We start from the raw sequence: 20,371 nt of genomic DNA, 5'->3' as shown, positions 1-20,371 counted from the left end.
TTTCTATAGCTGACACAATGATCTAAAATGCAAATCTAATCATACTACCCCTCTGCTCAGTTGTTTTAGCAGGCTCACGCAGTCTCTGAGGAGGTGTAAATGATTCAGCTGTGTGTACAAAATTCTTTAGGATATGACTGGGGTCCTATATTAAGAAATTATATAGAGTTTCACATTTACTGACTAATGTCATTAATGAAATTACCATATTATCTTTACAGATACCAATAAAGAATTAACATAAAACTTAATGATTTACTATATATACAAGAGAAATTTCCTGATTAAAAAAATGACAATGACAATAATAGTAGCTAATGGCTGAGTACCTAATTGTGCTAAGTTGCTATATACCTTGTTTCATTCACTCCTCATAGCAACTTTCTAAGTAAAATAGGTACTAAAAGTAGTATGGTTTATCTATATTATCAAAATTTATAACTAAAGGTCAATCCCATTAAAAATTGCCCAAGGATATGAGTTTATTTCACCTCAAAACAAAGAAAAATATTGCATTGCCCTAAAGTTCAAGATTAACTGTGTCATAGAGTTAATGGAATAAGAACCTGGGCCAAAATTCAATTTTATTATTTTATGCTTTTTGCTTCTCAGGATATGTCTCAATGAAGAGCCAAGACAATAAAGTTCTCAGTTTAATAGAACTGTAAATAAAACGTTACTAGCTCCTGTAGAACACTGTCCTCGAATGCACCCTATGGTAAGAAATCATCTTGTAGTAAGTTTCCTATATTGCTCCTTTCTCCTCTGCACAAATCCTACCAACTTACTCTTTATGGCCCAATGCAAGTCTTGTGATGTCACCTCATAGCCTTGCTTCACACGTATCTCATCTTCCTCCTAATTTTTATAGCCCTTATTATCTGTACCACGCACTTTTGAACTTCAGAAAATAATGCTTCATAGTATTATCCATTTCATAGGGACATGCCTGGTTGGCCCAAGTGTGACATCTCTATCTAAGCCATGGCCATACCTTCCTTACACATCTGTGGTAGCTATTTAAACACTGTGCCAAGCCACGGAGTCTTCACTCTGCTCTTAATGTAGCTTACTACTAATGCACCAACCTGAAAAAAATAAGCTTGAAATATCTGGGTGTGAAAGCAGAAAAGACCATTTAAATTCAGTCCCCACAGTTGACAGGTGAAGAAGTGGAGGCCCTAAAAAGTGAATCGATTTGTCAAAGATAATACAACTGATTAGTGTCGAAGTTGCAGTTGGAAGCTGGGATTTTAGTCTTCTCTCTAGAGTTCTCTTGCCCACTGTTGGGTGATGGCATTTATATTATTCACAACTGCAATACTAAGTTAGTACCAGTTACATGTTTATTCAAGAAGATGATAGGGTATACAGTATTCATTCACCTTACTTTATTTGGCTCCATTAATGCCAACTATATGTTTGTAATGGAATATTAGAAGTAATTTAAGTATAAGATATATAACTAATAAGAGATCACATAACCTCTTCTTTCCACATCTTTGCCACAATAGATGAGGTGTGGCCATTTTACATTAAACGTCCAGTAATTACATGTGGATGGAAGTCTTTAATTCTTTAGGAATCAACAACATAAAATGTGGTGTTTGGTAGTGGGGGAGGGGGTTATGTTGACTAGGAGGAAAGAAAAATTTTCCAGCGTTGTTGATTACAGGACAACAGGATGATATCCAGTAATCGTACTTATACAAAGATTTAATGAAGCAGCTTTTTTGATGACTGGGGAGGGGATGGAAAATGTTGCCCGAAGCTGTCTTGTTTAATCACTGAGGACTCTCTCAGAGAGCAGTCAGGAACTAATCTCTCCTAAGAAATACAGTTCTGACAAACATTTGCTGATAAACGGGCTCTCACGCTAAGGGTTGAAACCACCTGTGATGTGAATATAATAAGGCACCATTTGATGAAGGGGGCGAGGTACTCACATAGATCTGTCTCATTTGTGGAATATATGGATAACTATAGTGGCCTCTGGAACTTGCAAGCCTTTCAACACCAGTGAGAGCTCACAATAGACAGAAGAATTAATTCGTCACGAAATTTAACACTGTTGTGAAAGATCGTAAGAATTACTATTATATTGAAGGTGGCTCTCTATTTAAGTTAGTTCCAGTTATGTCCATAATAAAATGCAAATTGACAACAATGACCAAAATGATTGCCTGGGGTGGTCATTATACAAGATCTTTTCAGTGCTATTGTAGCCAATTTCCCTGGCCAAACGCCAAACATATTCTAAAACATACAGTAGTAGGAGTCAAAGAAAACAACTGATTTAATATACAATTAGTCTTTACACCCAAAGATTCAAAGCAACAGAATTTCATTATAGTGAACAAAAGTGTCTGGTATGCGGAGAGGAGTGAAATTCTAGGAAGGCCAGACACAACTTCCAGGCATTAGATAAGTGACCCAAGATAAGAAGTGCACAGATACTTAACAGAATGAAGCCAGTGTTGTGAGAAACTTATTGTTTTAAGTGCTATGAAAGCACAAAGGAAGCTTTTAAGGGCTTCAGAGATGTGTAGAATGCTTTCACCCATAACAAAGTCTATGATTTTTTTTAGATTTCTGCTGATAAAATCCTAAATTGTTTCCAATCTCCTGTGAGCAAACTTAATAATCTAGTCTATATATAAGCCCTCCTTTTCTTTAAAACATTAAAATGCAAAATACATTTAAGTTCCCACATTTTGACCTGTTATAACTGTATTCCTCAAATCAAAGGGCGTAAGTTAGTGCCACATGTAAGTTCCTTTTTACATAATGCCATTTTCTTGCAACTTGGTCCTAAGGAAGTTCCAGACTAAAATAGTGCATCAAGGACTGTGCATAATCAGCCTCACTAAAAACAGCTTGATTAATACTAAATATGTCCTAGTTCCTAATCAATTATGTTAATGAAGGCACAGGCAGCACATCTGCAAGCCCTGACAAAGCCCATGATCTCAGCATCGCCTGATAACGTGGACTCCTTGGGAAGCTGCTTAGTACCAGCACTCTCAGGGCAGACTGTGTCTTTCTGCAGATAAAAAGTGGATACTACTGACAAAAGCCTTGTAATCCTGCAACATTGTTTGGTTATTTACTTAAACTGCAGTGTTGGGCTCCAGGATGAAATGTCAAATAAAATTGCTCTTTAAATATAACAATAGAACCTAAGGGTCCCACTTAACAAATGACACATTCTTTTCCAAGTGACAGACTGATAGGCAAAACATTTGCTACAGGGTGGTTTATGAACCTCTTCCAGGAGGTAAACTAGGGTCAAATATTTGAATAATCTATCAAAATCTGCCTCAAATTGGGGAATTGGAGCTCCCTGATTTATGCCCGTCTCACAACAACAGAATTAAAATCTGATGAAACTTAAAGGTGACACTATTATTTATAGGCTATCTCTTGTTCTGTGAATATTTGGGCAGTGAGAGGGTCACTTGTCAGTTTTTTGTCTAATTATCGCAAGTCACATAAGCTATTATAGTCCAAATGCCAAAAGAAATATAACTCTGATCTCTCCTTCTCTCTCTCCGACTATAAAGTTTTTCCAACTCATTTACTTACTAGCTAGATAAAAGATACACGTCGGTAGTCAATAATGAGAGTACTTAGAGTTTTTGAAGCTTATTACCTTCAGTATAAGCTCAGTGATATGTGAGTTCAGTTAAGAAAAATAGGTAACTAATACTAAAATTTTTAAAATATTTAACTCATCAATTATAAGCATGTACAGAAGATGATGCAAGTTGGGAATTTATGGTGCTGGAAAATCAGGTATCACAGAAATGAAAAAGGCAAAAATCACTGATTACTGAAAAAGAAATATTTAAACAGCTTATTAAACTAAACAAATTATATGAGGCAAATATTTAAGCTGCTTTACTTATACATTAACTAAGCTTAGAGGTTACCAAGTGCTATGGACTGAATTGTGTCCTTCCAAAATTCATATGTTGAAGCCCTAACCCCCATGTAACTGGATCAGAAGATGATTAAACTTAAATGAGATCGTAAGGGTGGAGTCCCGATCCAATAGAACTGGTGTTCTACTGAGAAGAGGAAGAGACACCAGAATGCTCTCTCTGCTATAAGAGGACACAGCAAGAAGGTGGCCATATACAAGCCAGGAAATGATCTCACTAGAACCTAATCATGTTGGCACCCTGAGCTGAGACTCCCAGCCTCCAGAACTGTAAGAAAATCAACTTCTGTTGTTTAAGCCATCCAGTCTGTAGTATTTTACTATGGCAGCCCTTGCAGACTAAGACACCAAGGTTGATCAGGAATTTAAGTAATTATTATGTTAAGAAGAAACTGTCTTTACATAATTGTCACACACACGAAGTAAGTCTGGACCCAAGTGAGTGAATGGGAGAAGGAGGGGTGAAAGCCAATGGAGACAGTGGGAAGCTCACCCTATCTAAGATGATCACATTCAAAAATCAATAAATAAAAGACCCGTGTGGGGCAAATAAATGTGTCTTTAGCTGACTCGGATGGGAGACGAAAGTTTCAAACCTTGGACTATATCTGGACTGTTCTCTAAATAGTCAAGAAGCATTGTTGATTTGGACTCTTGGAGCGAGATATTACGTGAACTTTTCATTAAATCATGGTCTCTAATAACCAAACAAATTCTTTTCTTCAGATTGGTATTGACAGAGTACTAACTTGCAGATTGTATGGGATTTTTATTTGAAATTTGCAACTGCTAATTCATTCAATTTGTAGCTGACCAAATCAAAATATTTTACATACTATATAATAGGTTATTACAATTTACAAGTATAATGTAACCTTTCCCCCAGTTCCCAGTGGCATTTCTTTTGCTCTCTTCTGAGCCTTTCTACAATGCTTAGTTAGGTATGTGGCTTGAAACCTTTTGCTTTTTCCCAGACAACTAGAAGTCAGAATTTCTCCATGTGTGTCATTCTAGTCATTCTGAAGGACACTTGGCCAACAATAGGTCATTTAGGTAACTAATACTAAATTGAAAGTATTTTTAGGATTATTCAATTGCTCTCCACCTTCCTCCTAAATCACTAGGGATTTACTATACAGATGAGTTCCTGGACCAGTAGCAGCAGCAACACTTGGGAACTTGGTAAAAATGAAGAATCTAAGGCCCCACCCTTGACCAACCAAATCAGAATCTGCATTGTCAGAGACCCCAGGTTATTTGTGTGCACATTAGATTTTGATAAACATTGCTAGCGTACTCTTGACTGACATCAGAACATGATACTTCTATCACAGAACTGCATGGAATCTAAAGCACAAAATGTCATGTCTTCATTTTACCAAAGTTGCTGATGTCTCGGAAGACATGAAGTTAGAATCCTCTAACTCCAAAGTCTGTATAGTAATATGATAGAAGGATCTCTGGGTATAGAACTAGAAATTCAGGCTAGAATCCAGTCCTGCTGTTCACTAATTTAGCAAAAAAAACCTGCAAGCTTAGATTTGTTAATCATTAATAATGTCTACTTTAAAGCGTTCTGAAATGTCAAATGTGAAATGCATATAAGTAAAGCCAACAATAATATTCTAAATAAATGTGAGTTGAAGAGAGCATAGCCACAGGCATAATTTGGTCAGGATCTGGCCAGAAAAGTAGATAGAACATGCTGGTATTATAATATAAACTTAGAAAAACTTCACCTGCTCAGCTTCTAAAATCCTTCCCTGGCTGCTGACTGTAATATAAATAAATGTATTGCCCAAAATATAAACATATAGCCAATCAATTGTTGGGTCTGTGGTCAATGAGACAATGCATCTCTTACCAAGGCATTCAGATTTAATTTATAAATAAATAAACTATTTGAAGCAGGCTACCAAATTCAGATGTTTGGTGTAAAACAGTTGGATTTGTAATAATTTTTACACATAAATATAAATCAAAGTTTCTTAACATTTAATGTGTACAAGGCTCAACTTAAGAGTTTGTTAAAAATATAAATTTTCCTCTCTGAATTGCCAGATCTGATTCACTAGATCTAAGATGTGGCAGGAATATGCATTTTTTAAACAAGCTTTACAATTGATTTTAATGCTGGTGATCTACAAACTATTCTTTGGGGACAGCTGTGTTAAGCCAATAAAATACATTTAAGAAATTCCTAAGTTCATCAATATCAAATATAATAATAAAAATTGCAATTGTTATAGTTTTATTCTACATTTACAGCACCTCTCTGTGGTAGTATTATGAGTATCAGTATTTCACTAATAAAGAGCCTGAAAGTTTAGGTATCACATTAAGGTCATCCAGGTAGAAAAGAGTAGAACCAGAATTTGGACCCAGGTCTGTTTGATTGTAGAACACAGGCTGTTAATCACTATATTATTTCCAAGGCACAGAGTTACCACCATCCTTCTAAGAAACAAGAAATTATCAACAGGGCTTGGGTCATCTTTATAGGAGGGGTTTGGAGGATATATGAGATGAACTGAAAATCTCAGCCGTTTTCTTGTAGTTATTGGAGATTCATTTGGGAGTGGGTTTAGGGGAGAGAAGATAAATAAGGTATAGAGGAGAGAATAGGTTACACGAGTGTATGATTCCTGATAATGATCATATGATATTTTCTTGAGTTCTATGTACAGGAATTGCAAGGCATATCCTTGTCCATTTGTCCCTATACTTTCTGGCTTGATTTCCAGGGTATGAAGCAGGTCATCCTTCTGGAAGGTGATGGTCACCGATATAAAACCTTAGGAGGAAATTTTTGGTGTTCTAAAAAGGAGCAAATTGTAATTTTTTGGAAGAGTAAACTGTAGCTTAGACATACTAAAACTATTTGAGAAAATATGGATTTTGTTGTTGCTGCTATTGCTATTTTGCTTTGTTTCTCTATATTCTATTTTATCTACAATAGAGATGATCTTTCGAAAAATAAAATAAAATACTTGCCTTCAAGAGCTGGTGATGCCAAAGTGGGTCCAGAAGCTTGCTCTGTTGGTAATGGAGGTGGTATGGCTGGGCTTTGTCCTGTGCACACAATGCAGGAGTAGGTATTGAACAAAAAGTGTTAATAAATTTAATATGCACAACTAAAATAGCTCTAGATCTGTCCCCAACATGCATAATTCATAATCCAAAGTATAATTCATATTATTATGCAATAAGAAAATTGTTATTAGGTGAGATCTTTAAGTGGATACATACAAAGATTCAGTTATCTTCAGAGCCATTTCTGAAAATATTTTTTTTCTTAGATGTATACACAATGTCAAATATATCTACTGGACTTCACTAATGGAAAACCTACATGCAATCAAATAAAGCAATTTATTTTCAATATGCACTTCAAATTATGGAAACTAAAATCACAGAAGCTAAGAGGAATTCTAATATACAGAAAAATCACCATTTTTTTCATTTAGCTAAAAATTCTCAAATGATATAATAAAGCAATGAAAGAAGGTTAAAATTCATAGGCCTTTTGATATTGAACAGGTACATTTTCTCCTGCCAAAATAAATGACCTGCAGTTAAGTAAATAATGGGCCAAAGGGAAAATATATTCAGTTTTATAGAAACTTGAAAGCCTGCCTCAAGTCTCTGGGCTTATTATGCACCATAAAAACCCACAATCGTTTCTGAGTACTTCCTTATCCCAAGTGATTTCTTTAATTAACCAAAAACATCCCAGCCATGAACTGTAAACATTAACTAACATACGATCTCATATGAAATGCTTGCAAAATGTTTTATCATTCATTTTCATTCCATAAACTCCTGCTGTGTGTTTAAGTCCAAGAATCAATGCGGGCATATGCACCTTCTAAAATCTCACTGACAACTAGATATTATCAAATGTCAGCAGACCTGCCTGCTTACTGGAAGTCTTCCTTTTTTAGAATTTGTCAAAATTAGTTTGCTTTGGTGAACTGTGGATTAGCAACCTGAGTTACACACACACCACCTTCTGTGGTGGCGAGAAGGGAGGAATCCCAGGCCGTCAAGCTGAGTAGAAGAGGTTAGTCTCCACTCATCACAGAACTTTCTTCTAGCTGTTAGACCCATCCAGGTTGATTCTTGAGCATGTTCAAGTATGCACAAAAGCAAAGCATATTGTTCCATGACATGCAGGCCATATACCCAGAAAAGTATCCATCCATATTAGTATTAATTATTTTCCTCATGAAAGCAAAGATTTGATGGAAACATAATGCAACATAGAATTTCCTTTTTCAGTAAGCAAAGAAAAGGTAAGGATGGGCAAACTAAAAAAGGAGTTTGATCCACATTGTTTTTCCCTGGCTAACATTTATATAGTGCTTATTATGTGCCTAGAACGATCCCAAAGAGTTTTGATGTATTAAGTCATTCAATTTTTACAAGATGCTTAGGATGTAGGTATAATTTTCATTTTGCAGTTTTAAACTGAATTGAACAGGGATTCAGGTGCTCAGCTCCTAAGAAGTGGATTTGAGGTGCTGAAAGCTCCTCTCAGACTTCCTAAGGCAGGCAAAGGGTCATCATATGTAAGGGGTCATCACATATAAGGGGTTCTGCAGCTGGAGAGAGACAGAGGCATGGAGCTTCCACCCCGAGTTTCCACCGTCTTTGTAAGTCAAATGGATGTATACTTGGGGAAATTCACTCCCAAATCTTTCTTGAGAGCTGTTCTTGAAAAACTGTTTCTGAAATAGGATGGTATTTTGTAGTTTGCAAAACCTAGGGAGAATCTATCAAAAGATTGAGGAAGGAGTCAATTAAATAACTAAAGCTTAAAATACAAGTGACCATGAATATACATAAATCGTTTCTGAATACGAAGGCTTTTAAAAATATCTTCATGGAATCCTGCCTGTTCAAACTAAACTGCTTTCTCTCTTGTCAAATACTTTCTTGAACAGCAGTGATGTATAATCATAGTCTTGATAAGCAATTTAGGAATTTATTTTTAAATGTATTCAATTCTTTCCCCAGGGAATAATTCATAATTTAGACTACAAAATATTCTTATATTTTCCTGGAGGAACTATGAGGTCATCATTTTATATATTTTTTAAATTTAGTGAGCACTTATTATATCCCAGCACTGAAGAACCATTAAACCCCAACTCTGCCTATAAGAAGTTCCCAATATAATGGCTAAAATAGACTTACAGACAGATCATTATAATACAGTGTGAAGATGGGAAATAATATACACAGAGGGGATGTCACAGAAAGATTCTCACATTTAAAGGCCTAAAAGGAGATTCCCAGGTAAAGAATGGAAGAATAGAGGGAGGGATTCCAGACAGGGAGTATCTGGTGAAAAAAAGGCCCGGATGCCAAAATACATAGAACTATTAAAACGATCAAACTGGTGCTTCTGCAGCATAAAGTAAAATATCCAGTTTATATCAGAAATTCTCTACGACTGTAATCAGTCGTAGAGAAATTCTCTCGCTGTAATCAGCAATATTACACTCTCTAAAATGGCTAACTGCATGATGGTGACGCAGTGGATGAAGTCGGGAAGTAGCACCACAAGAAAAAGGAAAAGCCAGATGTCCATTTGCCTCCATAGTGACAGTGCTAGGTAGCCCTGGCAGGGGAATTACTAGCTCAGGAAAAGTTATTGTTTTGCTAGGGGTCACCAAAACAAATCAGGCATGTCATACTTGAGAATGACACATGACTCTCTAGTACTGACTTATAGAAAAGCCTTCTTTTAGAGAATGCTATTGAAATCAGAGACCATTTTGATATATGAATGAATATATACAATATTATATGAATATAATAATTTATGAATTTATATGAATATAATGTTACATTAATAATAGAATTTTATAATGATAGCAATGTTGTTTAGTATAAAGACTACATGGTTGTAGTCAAATAGATAAATATGAGAGTTTCAGCTCCAACACTTTCAATCTGTGTGAATTTGAAAATTTCATGAAGTACCCAAGCCTTATGGGCCTTTATAAAATAAGGAGAGTTTTCAGGGCTGTTGTGAGGATTAAGTGATGAAGCATCTAACACATAGTAAATACTCAAAATATTCTTTTTCCTACAATGTATTTACAATTTATATTCCATCTAATTACACAAGAGGACTTGAAACAGACTTTTGAAGTAAGAAAACAAAGACATAACAACAGATAAAATTAAACATGACAGAAATAGCAGAACTCATTTATAGGAAAGAGGCTTATCATTTTATTAGGAATATATTTCTCTGGAATTCCTGAAGATTGTTACTCTCTGAAGGGAGAATTCAGGTTGTTGAAATTTACATTGGAACTCTAAAGGTGCCCTTCATTTTACAAGCTATTACCCGAAAACCCCTCTGACATTCAAACATAGTGAATGGCTTTTTGTTCCTTGACTGATTTTGGTTGGCTTATTTCCATAATACCTGAATTGCATGTTTGTAAGCTGCCAATATTTTACTGTTCTGAGTTTTTTGTCACCCAAGTTGTTATGATTGTTGAGTCAAATTCCACTGGGGATAGTATACAGTGTGCATTCCTTCTAATATTCTAAGTTACAGATGTTTTCTTTACTTTGCTAGAAAAGATGAATGGAATTACTCAGAATCTCAAGTAAAGAAGGAGGCTGTGAGCAGAATTCAGGTAATGTGAAGGAAAAAGCAATTCACTATACTAAAGTTTAATTTACCTAGTTTTTTATCAAAGGAGATTTCCTGGTTCTAAACCATTTCTAGGCAACTAAAGTCTAGCAACTAAATCTTGAAACAAATGTTGAGGAGATTTTTTATGCTAATGCATGAAAGCTATTTTTCCTTGGACCTCCACGGCTTTTTCCTAGAGGTACTGAGCTCACCCAGAAGACTACAAACTCTTCGAAAGGCCTCCTGTACTGCACACAATGAATGGCCATAGATCTCGTGACAGAGAAGGTGTCACTCCAGTAAATGACTGCTGAGTTAAAATTCATTTACATCTTGAAAAATTAAAAAGTGTGAATAATTACAAATTCCTATCCCAATTCATTCTGTCAGCATCATTAAAAGCATTTGTGAATCTGTGACTGAACATAAAATGGGAAGATCTGAATTTAGTAAGACAATTATTGTCAAGTGTGTTAAAGCAATAGTATTACTTTTATTTATTGGCACAAGGTTCCTAGACTGACATTTTTTGTAACATGCAGAATAATATTTTCAAAGTTTAGCATTGAACAAATACTAAAATAAAATGAAAATACAGTTTATATTTTAGGCTGATACATGTAATTGTGCTAGCGTCCTTATTAAAATAGGGACACGTTGATCTTCAAGTTTCCTTACTGAGTGTCTCTTTCTCTGCCTTGGATTTTTGGACCACTTACAAAATGGAGAGAAGGGACCGGAGGAATTTAGAGCATCAACCACTCCTCCCTTTCCCACCCTATTTATTTAAAACAAAATAAAGACACCACTAATATAATAATGCTAGACTTGCGAATTTGACTATGAAATGAGGAATTAGGAATCTGAAGTTCAGGAGTTTGCATGGGGTGGATGGATCAAGGTTTTTACTCCAGTCATAGGCATCTTTATACCTCCCACTTATGTACTGATATGTTCTAAACATGTACTTTGCATTCCTTGTACTCAATCTTGTGAAGGGTATACGTAAACAGACAATCATCACTTAACTGAGGTCTCAGTTGTTTCAAGGTAAAACAAGAACCGTAATGTCTCTTCCAGCTGGGTTGTTGTGAGTGTTCCTGGGCATAACTGTACAAACGAAATCAGTGAGGGGACCATAGGGAAGACAAAGAAGGACCCTGTTGTTATGGAGCTTACATTAAAGATGAAGGGAGACAGGCGATAAACAAGCAAGACAGATAATTTCTGACCTCAGAAAGGTAGGGACATCAAAACAGAGTGGTGAGGCAGACAATGACTGTGGGAAAGAGATGACACTAAATTGGTTAGAAAAGGAAGAATGGGGTCAGTACTGAGCAGGACTCCACTAACCTATGAAGATTTGTGCAAATTACAAAAAGTCTCCTTTCTGGGTATGTGCTGTCCAAGGTGGCAAAGTCTGAACAGGAGGGCTTGCTTAGTGCAAAATTAAGAGGCAGTTCTTAACCCTGGTCAGTTGCAGCTCCAGTCCGAGTCTTGAGGAGGAGAGAAGAGCAGGGGGCCTTTGTGTAAGTATACAAACTGCAGGACAAGTGCGTAATGTATGAAGTGGCTCTGTCTCCAAGGGGGAGACACTTGAGTTCTGACTTGAATACAAAGAAGCAAACCTCAGAAGAGGTCTGATAGAAAGATTCTTGGCAGGGAAAGGCAAGTCAAAATGCCCAAGTTAGGAGCCAGCCTGGCTTGCTTAAAGGTCATTGGTGCTGGAAAGCAGAGGCAAGCTCATATCAGAGCACTCTCGGCTGTTCCAGTGAGTTTGGATTTGTTCTAAGGGCAGCAGTAAGCTTTTGAAGTGTTTTAGTATGACATGTAGGTTTTTAAAAGATCATCGGCTGCTGTGTGAAGAGACACAATGTTTGCAGAGGAAAGCTTGTGAGAGGCAGCAGAAGATCAATTGGTGACTATTGAAATAACCCAGGTGAGAGATGACATGAGCTTGGTCTAGGTGGTTGCAGTGGAGATTCAGTTGTTTGCGCAAAAAATGTACATGAGTACCTACTCAGTACTAGGCACTTTCCTAGGATATGGAGTTATAGCAGTGACCAATATAGACAAAATCACCTATTTTGTGGAGCTGAGATTCTACTGCTCAGAGAGAAAAAATATCAACAAAATAAGTAAAATGGAAATCAGTATCCTATTAAAAATGTATCAAGGAAGGGTAATAAGGAATGCTATTTAGAGTAATGGGTGGCAGTTTTAAAGATATGGGCAATGAAAAACATAGAAATTATAGATAAGTGGATGGACTCAGAGTACATTTTGACACAAACCCAATAGGATTTTTAAATGAATTTGATATGGTAAGTGAGGGAAAGAAATCAAGGATGACTGACAATTTGGCTTGAGCATCTGGGAATGAATGAGAAAAGTAATACTCAGATAAGGGCAGGAAATTTCCTGTTTACTCAGCTAGATGCTGTTTATGGACTAATTACTTAGTCATTGTTGTCACTTGAATTATGTAGTTTTCAATTTTGCCAGAGGACTTATATAGAAGACACTGAAGTTGAAGCCATAGTTATTTTGTTGGATTATTGCAAAAATATATCATATTGGTAATTAATTTTCAAGATTTTTTTCATGATTTTAGAAAAATTTTAAGCAAATGGATTCTTTAGTATAAATTGGCTATGCAACCCTACTATAGGGTGTTTAAAACACCATAAGCTTCAAGTTCTTAGATCAAAGAGCATCCTCCAGGCCAAAATGTTTCTACTGGAAAGGTTTCTTTGCATCCTGATAAAAAGCTTCCCTAATATTTCCATGTGTTATTATATATTTGCATATTTGCTTTGATGAAAAGCAAGGAATAGTAGCCAAATACATATTTCATACATTCTTTTTTTTTTTTTTTCTTTCTGCGGTACACGGGCCTCTCACTGCTGTGGCCTCTCCCATTGCGGAGCACAGGCTCTGGATGCGCAGGCTCAGCGGCCATGGCCCACGGGCCCAGCCGTTCCGCGGCATGTAGGATCCTCCCGGACCGGGGCACGAATCCGTGTCCCCTGCATCGGCAGGCGGACCCTCAACCACTGCGCCACCAGGGAAGGCTCATACATTCTTTTGATTAAAAGTGATAAAGGCAGTATTAGTATGTTTTCTTCATCTCCAATTTATAAAGTAGAAATAATTCTTCCATGGAAAAGCCAACTAAAGAAAGGAAATAAGATTGATTCAAGATCATATCATTGTTCCATTTATCCTTGTACCTTGATTATGACAGAATACCTGATGTCTGGGACTTAACAAAAATAAATGCACAGAATCATAACCATACAGTTTTGGGGTGTGGAAGAGATCTTTGAAATCAGCTATTCCAACACCCTAATGTTTCAGGTGGAAAAAAATGGTCTCTAGAAGGAAAGGTGGCCTAACCAAGGTCATGCGTCAAGAGCATTTAAGATAAACGTTTTTCACTCCATTTCATTTTTCTATTTATTGAATATTTATTTGGAAGGTGAAGATAAATGCTAATTATTTTATCTATTGTCATAAATGACTCATAACTCTTAGAAGATCTTTAAATATTCACTTCCTAAGATGAAAAGTCTCATAGTTTTCTTCAGTGGTCAAGTTCTATTTAATTAGATACTAAATTGACCTCAAGTAGCACATTTAGTTACCTGACCTCATTTTGACAATTCTAGATAGACTGTCTAGTGGAAGGTTTTCAAGACTTTCAGAATTACTATTTCTTCACTTTTCCTAAATAGTCCCTTCTAGCTATCCAAATTATCTCTCTGTCAACCCCAGAGCAAATCATATTTATACATAAGGTGAGGCAATAGGCAGACAGTAAAGATGGAAGAAACAGACAAATTGATAATATGAATTGTATGTTTTTCTTTTAGTACAAAGGCCAAAGCTGATAGGAAAAGAGATTAATGAGCCATATTAGATGGACTGCAGTCTCAATTTATAAAAATAAAAACTGTCTCATGTACTTAGGATGCAAATATCCTACCTGCCATGGAGTCATCCAATGAAATGTCTTTCATCTCTTCTTTGATTCCCTCTACCCACTCCCTTCACAACCTTTATGCTCCCAGAGTACCCAGTGTACACTTTATTGTCTGATTCTCAATACATTTGTTTATTTACAAGTCTGTGCTGGGATTTTTTGTTATTGTTGCTGTTTTTGTTTTTTTTAATCCTCATTCGACTACAGCAACTTGAGAACAGAATCTGGAATGACAATACATATTTGGTAAAGGAAAATGAATAAAGGAGAAAATGAATGATTATATGAATGAATGAATAAATGAATGTTGCTAAATGCTACTCTATGTTCTAGAGTGTTTGAATATGAACAGAGCAAATCACAGTATTTTTAGTTCTTGGTAGAGTACAAAATAGTTTCAACAAAATATTAAAAATAATAAAATTTTACTTATTTATTTTTTGGTTTTCTATTTTTCAATTATTTATAGTTCCAGACCAAAGTATTCATTTTCTTTCTGTGAGACTCTTTACCAAGTTGTTTATGAGTACCAATCTTTCAATGAAAGTGAAACATTAACACTTTTATCCACGATTAGTGGGAAAAACTGAGCTGAAAGTTCAAAGATTTAGAAAGGTAGCTTCATTAGTTAAACAGCTCAATCAAAATATAACACTTGCAATATATTCTGAATCTACAGTTACCCTCAAGTGGAAAGACTATGAAATTACCCATTGTGGTATATTTCAAGCTTAAAGAATTATGTCCCTAAATATGTAACCTGAATAGGATTTTAGTGCCAGAAGAAACAAGAATTTACTGAGAACACTGAAACCCAAAGAAAATGAACAACTTGCTAAATTCACCTAAGTGACACATAAGTAGGATCCATGAGTGCGGATTCCCAATGTAGTGCTCTGCACAGCAGCATGTTGTCTTTCTGTCTGCATTTATTTTAGAGATAGCAAAGAAGGACTAGCAATGAACAAAATATATGATGAAATCTAGAATAATGTTAAACAATTTCAATTCAGTACAAATGTTATGTTGTTATATTATGCTTTAGAATTCTATAGTCAATGACATTCATAATAATTAAAAGAAAACAGATCTTAAGTGCAGTATCCTATATTATGGTGTAATGATATTTTTAATGGATGTTTTAATCCTTGTTTCATTTGAAGATGATTTGAAATACAAATAACACATGTTTTCAACCATCAGTTATGTCAATTCAATTTTCAAAGTTACAATTAATTCAAATTAGGTCTCTGAGATGCTGTTCTCCAATGTCAAACATGTTTAACATTCTTTATCAAAATGGAGATGCCTATTCTCTAAGTGAGTTGAGTGATAGAAGTATAACAGTGACTTATCTTACTAGAAATCAATTTTTTCCATGACATATATTCAAAATATTATGTTTAAAATTTTAAGGACATAATTGAATAGAATTAAAAATGGATAATTTTTAAGAAAAATTACAAAATTTCAATAAAATTTTGAGTTAAAAATCTCAAGTTTTATTTATATCCCTAAGCATTCCCCTACCCCCATCACATGCTAACTTTCTGACTAATGAGCTATTATTCACTTAATTTAATTGATCATTGCTACTAAAACAAAAGTATCAGTTCTAATAAGGTTGTTGTCTACCAACCAGGTCATTATAACATGTCATATCCCTAAATATGAGTACATTCAATATATCGTAGCTCTCAAGTCAAAATTTAATACTTCAGGTTTTACATTTGGTTTTACTTTTCAGAGATGCAACACACTTTATTGATTTATTCAAAGACTGAAAATCAAGTCACAACAAATTATTGATCATAGGGACTGTGAGTAGCAAACAGAAAGTTGAGAAAATAAGAGAAAAGATGGCTCCCAAGACAAAATCATTACATTTACAAAATGCATTAAAATAACTTTCAAGTAGAATAACAAATTCACTTCTTAAGAGGCAGAAGGCTTGACATTTTTGTAAACTACCTAAACATGGAAAATAAATAATGTCTCCTTCCATCTCGTATCTTTTATGGTTGTTTGACTTGAGGATTCTACCAAAGATGTTATTGACAGAGAATAGCTGGCACAGTCAATTGCTAAATCAATTCCTAAACTACCAGAATCTGTTGTTTTCATTCTCAATAACATCAGGACCTACCAACAACCTTAGAGATAAATCTATGCTGTGCTCTCTTCCATCTCAATTTGCTGTCACTCTAACCACTAAGAATAAAATTCACCTAAAAATCTAATGATGGAATTGGATGATATTTTATCACGCCTTATGGCCAGCTTAATAGACACCCAGGAAATTTAAAAGTAAACCATAATCCAAGATTCCTCCAGTAATTTTGGTGAGAAGCCATCTGATCTCTTGAGTATGGAGTCACAGTCCACTCTGCTTACACTTTCTATACCAGATTCCCTTCACTGACAAACCAACAAAGGCAGCTAATAGTTAGCAGCAGATTGCCTGCTTTCTTTGGCAGTTGTATTGGCAAGATTTAGGAGTACATGTCAAATTTACACTATAATGGAAATAGAAATTGTGAGTTTGTTTTAAATTACATCACTCAAAGCAGAGTAAAGAAAAGGAAGGGAAAGAGAAAACCTAAGAAGCAGTGACCCCCTTTTCAAAAAATATTTATAATTCTCCCTATAGTGCTGGAGACAATAAGCATCTATCTGAGCAAATTCTGCAACTTCCTCTAGGTTCAATTTCCTAATCTATGAGGTGGAGAACTTAAACCCACCTCCTAGGTTTTGGTGAGAATTCAGTGAATTCCATGTGCAGCACTTAGCACAGTGCCTGGTACACTGTTAACTCTCAGTAAGTGGTAAATCTTTTCCATCGTTAATGTTGTCATCACCATCTCTAATAGTCCCCAAAACTCTTTTAAGGTTAGACACAGAATAATGTCTGGATGACTTCCTGAGTTTTTCTTCAGCTCTAGGCAAGCCATGTTTTTCAAGGTTCATTGTGTATTTCCTTACCTTCAAATACAGGGAGGTACTTTTTAAAGCTATTGTATGGCATTTGGAAAACAGTGCTGCTTCTCTTTTATACAGAGATCTCATACATACAAAATAGAATCAGTCTGATACCTTTCAACCACCTCCTATAGCTATTTCCAACCCACAGAGAACTTGGCAAAGGGACGGGATGCTGCCATTGTCCTATTCTTTATATACACCTGTAGGAAAATTTCTTTCCTTTTTTTTCCCCCATATTGTCTCTAACACATGAAAGCATTCCATGGTTACAAGCATTTCAAAGAGATATGAAGGGGCTTCCCTGGTGGCGCAGTGGTTGAGAGTCCGCCTGCTGATGCAGGGGACACGGGTTCGTGCCCCGGTCCGGGAAGATCCCACATGCTGCGGAGCAGCTGGGCCCGTGAGCCATGGCCGCTGAGCCTGCGCGTCCGGAGCCTGTGCTCCACAACGGGAGAGGCCACAGCAGTGAGAGGCCCGCGTACCGCAAAAAAACAAAAAAAAAACAAAAACAAAGAGATATGAAAAGCCTAAGGAAGAACCTAGAGTCAATTAATAAAGAATCTTCTGGTTTTGGAATTTACCTCAGGAAAAGAAAAAAGGGGCTGACATTTTGTTTTAGTGGAGAATTTTCTACTGGGTGCTTTAATAAAGATGATAAAACTCCATATCTTTTCAACTACAGGCAGGTAACATAAATTTAAATATTTCAATGCTTGTGCTTAATAGATAAAGGGTAAAATGGAGACATGTTAATAATTATTATGTAATAGGCTAACACCACAATTAAATTCACAAATACATTCTCACCTGAACGACCTATCTGGAAATCATCCAACTTCTCTTCCTGTTTTAAACAGTGTATAATTGATATTATTTTGTCATTTAAAAAAGACACACTGCTTATCCAGTGTCTGCCAGGAGGCTATTTATAATTTACACAAAAAATATTCCTCTGGGAAAAAATCATTATTAATGTAATCATTGTCATGAAAAATAGAAAATGGAAAAGGTTTACATCTTATGTAACCTCCATATAAGAGAAGATTAAATCATCAGTTTGTTTTTCACCGGATGTTTCAATATGAGAGTGTTGGTGCTTTTTCTATGTCTATTTCTAAGAGATTCCAGTTGTTACAAACCTTGTCTACCAAACACATGCTCGTTACCTCAACATGTGAGTGGTTGCAAAAAAAATGGTTTATAGGTTACAGTGTTTTCTTCAGGAGAGCACCATGTCAATCACAAAGCAGAAATATTGAATAAAAGAGGTAGTGGGGATTTGAGAAATGTAATATAAATAATTAAGCGTGCATGACAAAGGACAGACACTAAAGTATAATGGGGTCTAATCTGGAAGGACACAGTGCAATAAAGATAACAACTACATGATGAGACATTACTTTGTTCAGTTCTTCTCCTGTATTTATTTCCCACTAGGTATTGTAATTTTAAAAAGTATACCTAATTATATCACTATGTTTTCCCTCTTGAGTTGAAAAAATTGACCACCTAAATAAGGATAAATACTAAACTCATCGTAAGCAACTAATAATAACAATCTGAATAAAGCTGAAGATAAACATTGATGAAATACTAGCACCTCACCTTTATCAAGCCTGTTCCAGCCTCTGCGGCTCTTTCTTCTCTAGATGTTTATAGTGAGTATAATCTGCATCATATAGTTTAGTCTTTTTTTTTTTTTTAGTTTAGTCTTTAATTAGTACCTTCTTCCACTTTTCTCCCCAAGCTTCTTTATACCGTTCATTGTTTTATCTGTAATAACTTCTGACCAGATCGTTACCTCCTTCTACTCTGAAACTCATGTTACGACCACCAGCATTGAGTACATACTAGGGGTTCAGTAACTGCTGGGAGACTGACAGGACGACTTGCAGCATATCAACTTGGATGTTGAGGAGGAGATAAATAGGCAAAACATATTATCTTCAAATGTGGAATAATTATTACTACTATGTGGGAATAAACAGTATTAGTGCCTCAACATAGAATATTTTAGAAAACCAAAACATAAAATACATTAGGCTAGAATAGCAATCATAGAACAGATCAAAAAATCCTGAGTGACTGGTTGAACAGTCTTCAGCCTATAACGTTAATGTTAATATTGCAAAATTCATCATTGTCTTCATCTTGCACAAACATCCTATATGGGAATAAAAGCTATGGACAAGGAATATTTGTTTACCAAATTAGGTCTCTCTGAAAGTAGCTATATCAAACTACTTAGTTTATAATTAGTTATATCAAAATAGGCCATGGGGCATACTTATTTCTATGTTTAAAATAGGGCTGCTTTTAAAATTAAAAAATAAAATAAGACTTGCTTAAGAAAAGGGTTTAAGAACTATGCATTTAGCTGAATGGTTAGAAAGCCCTAAATTCCCTGTTCTTTATCTTCTGGGCCACCCAAATGAACCTTAGAATAGCACTAGGGGAATATATTTACATAATCACTAGAATGCTTTTTTAATCTGTGCTCTTGCATATAAACGACAGATAAGATTATTAAAAGACATGACACATTAATAAATAACACCTAATTAGTTTGATAATTCTTTGATTAAGCCCTAATTTTCCTTGCTTCTCATTCAGCAATTCAAATTACTCTGTATTATTTGTTCCTTTTCAGACTATTTTAGAACAAGCTTTGAATAGTCCCGGTGGGCTACCTGAGAAGGAATTTATTCTTATCTGACAGTAGGTTCATGCCATTAATAGTGACAAGGCCAGACCAAAACAACACTGTAATGAAAGTTCCCTCACAGCAAAGACATTCCTC

The 20,371-nt window shown here is 35.5% G+C and overlaps 1 protein-coding gene across 1 annotated transcript in view; it reads right to left on the bottom strand.

Moving 5' to 3' along the window:
• Window positions 1–20,371, bottom strand: part of TRDN (triadin) — a 372,809-nt gene that overhangs the window by 202,516 nt on the left and 149,922 nt on the right. Inside the window, exon 10 of the mRNA XM_065888711.1 lies at window positions 6,938–7,015. Coding sequence (XP_065744783.1) covers window positions 6,938–7,015 — 78 coding nt within the window. The remainder of the gene's footprint in view (window positions 1–6,937; window positions 7,016–20,371) is intronic.

The sequence above is a fragment of the Phocoena phocoena genome, chromosome 12 (assembly GCF_963924675.1).
Source record: "Phocoena phocoena chromosome 12, mPhoPho1.1, whole genome shotgun sequence".
NCBI classification, from domain to species: Eukaryota; Metazoa; Chordata; class Mammalia; order Artiodactyla; family Phocoenidae; genus Phocoena; species Phocoena phocoena.
This window is presented reverse-complemented; position numbering and strand designations above follow the sequence as displayed.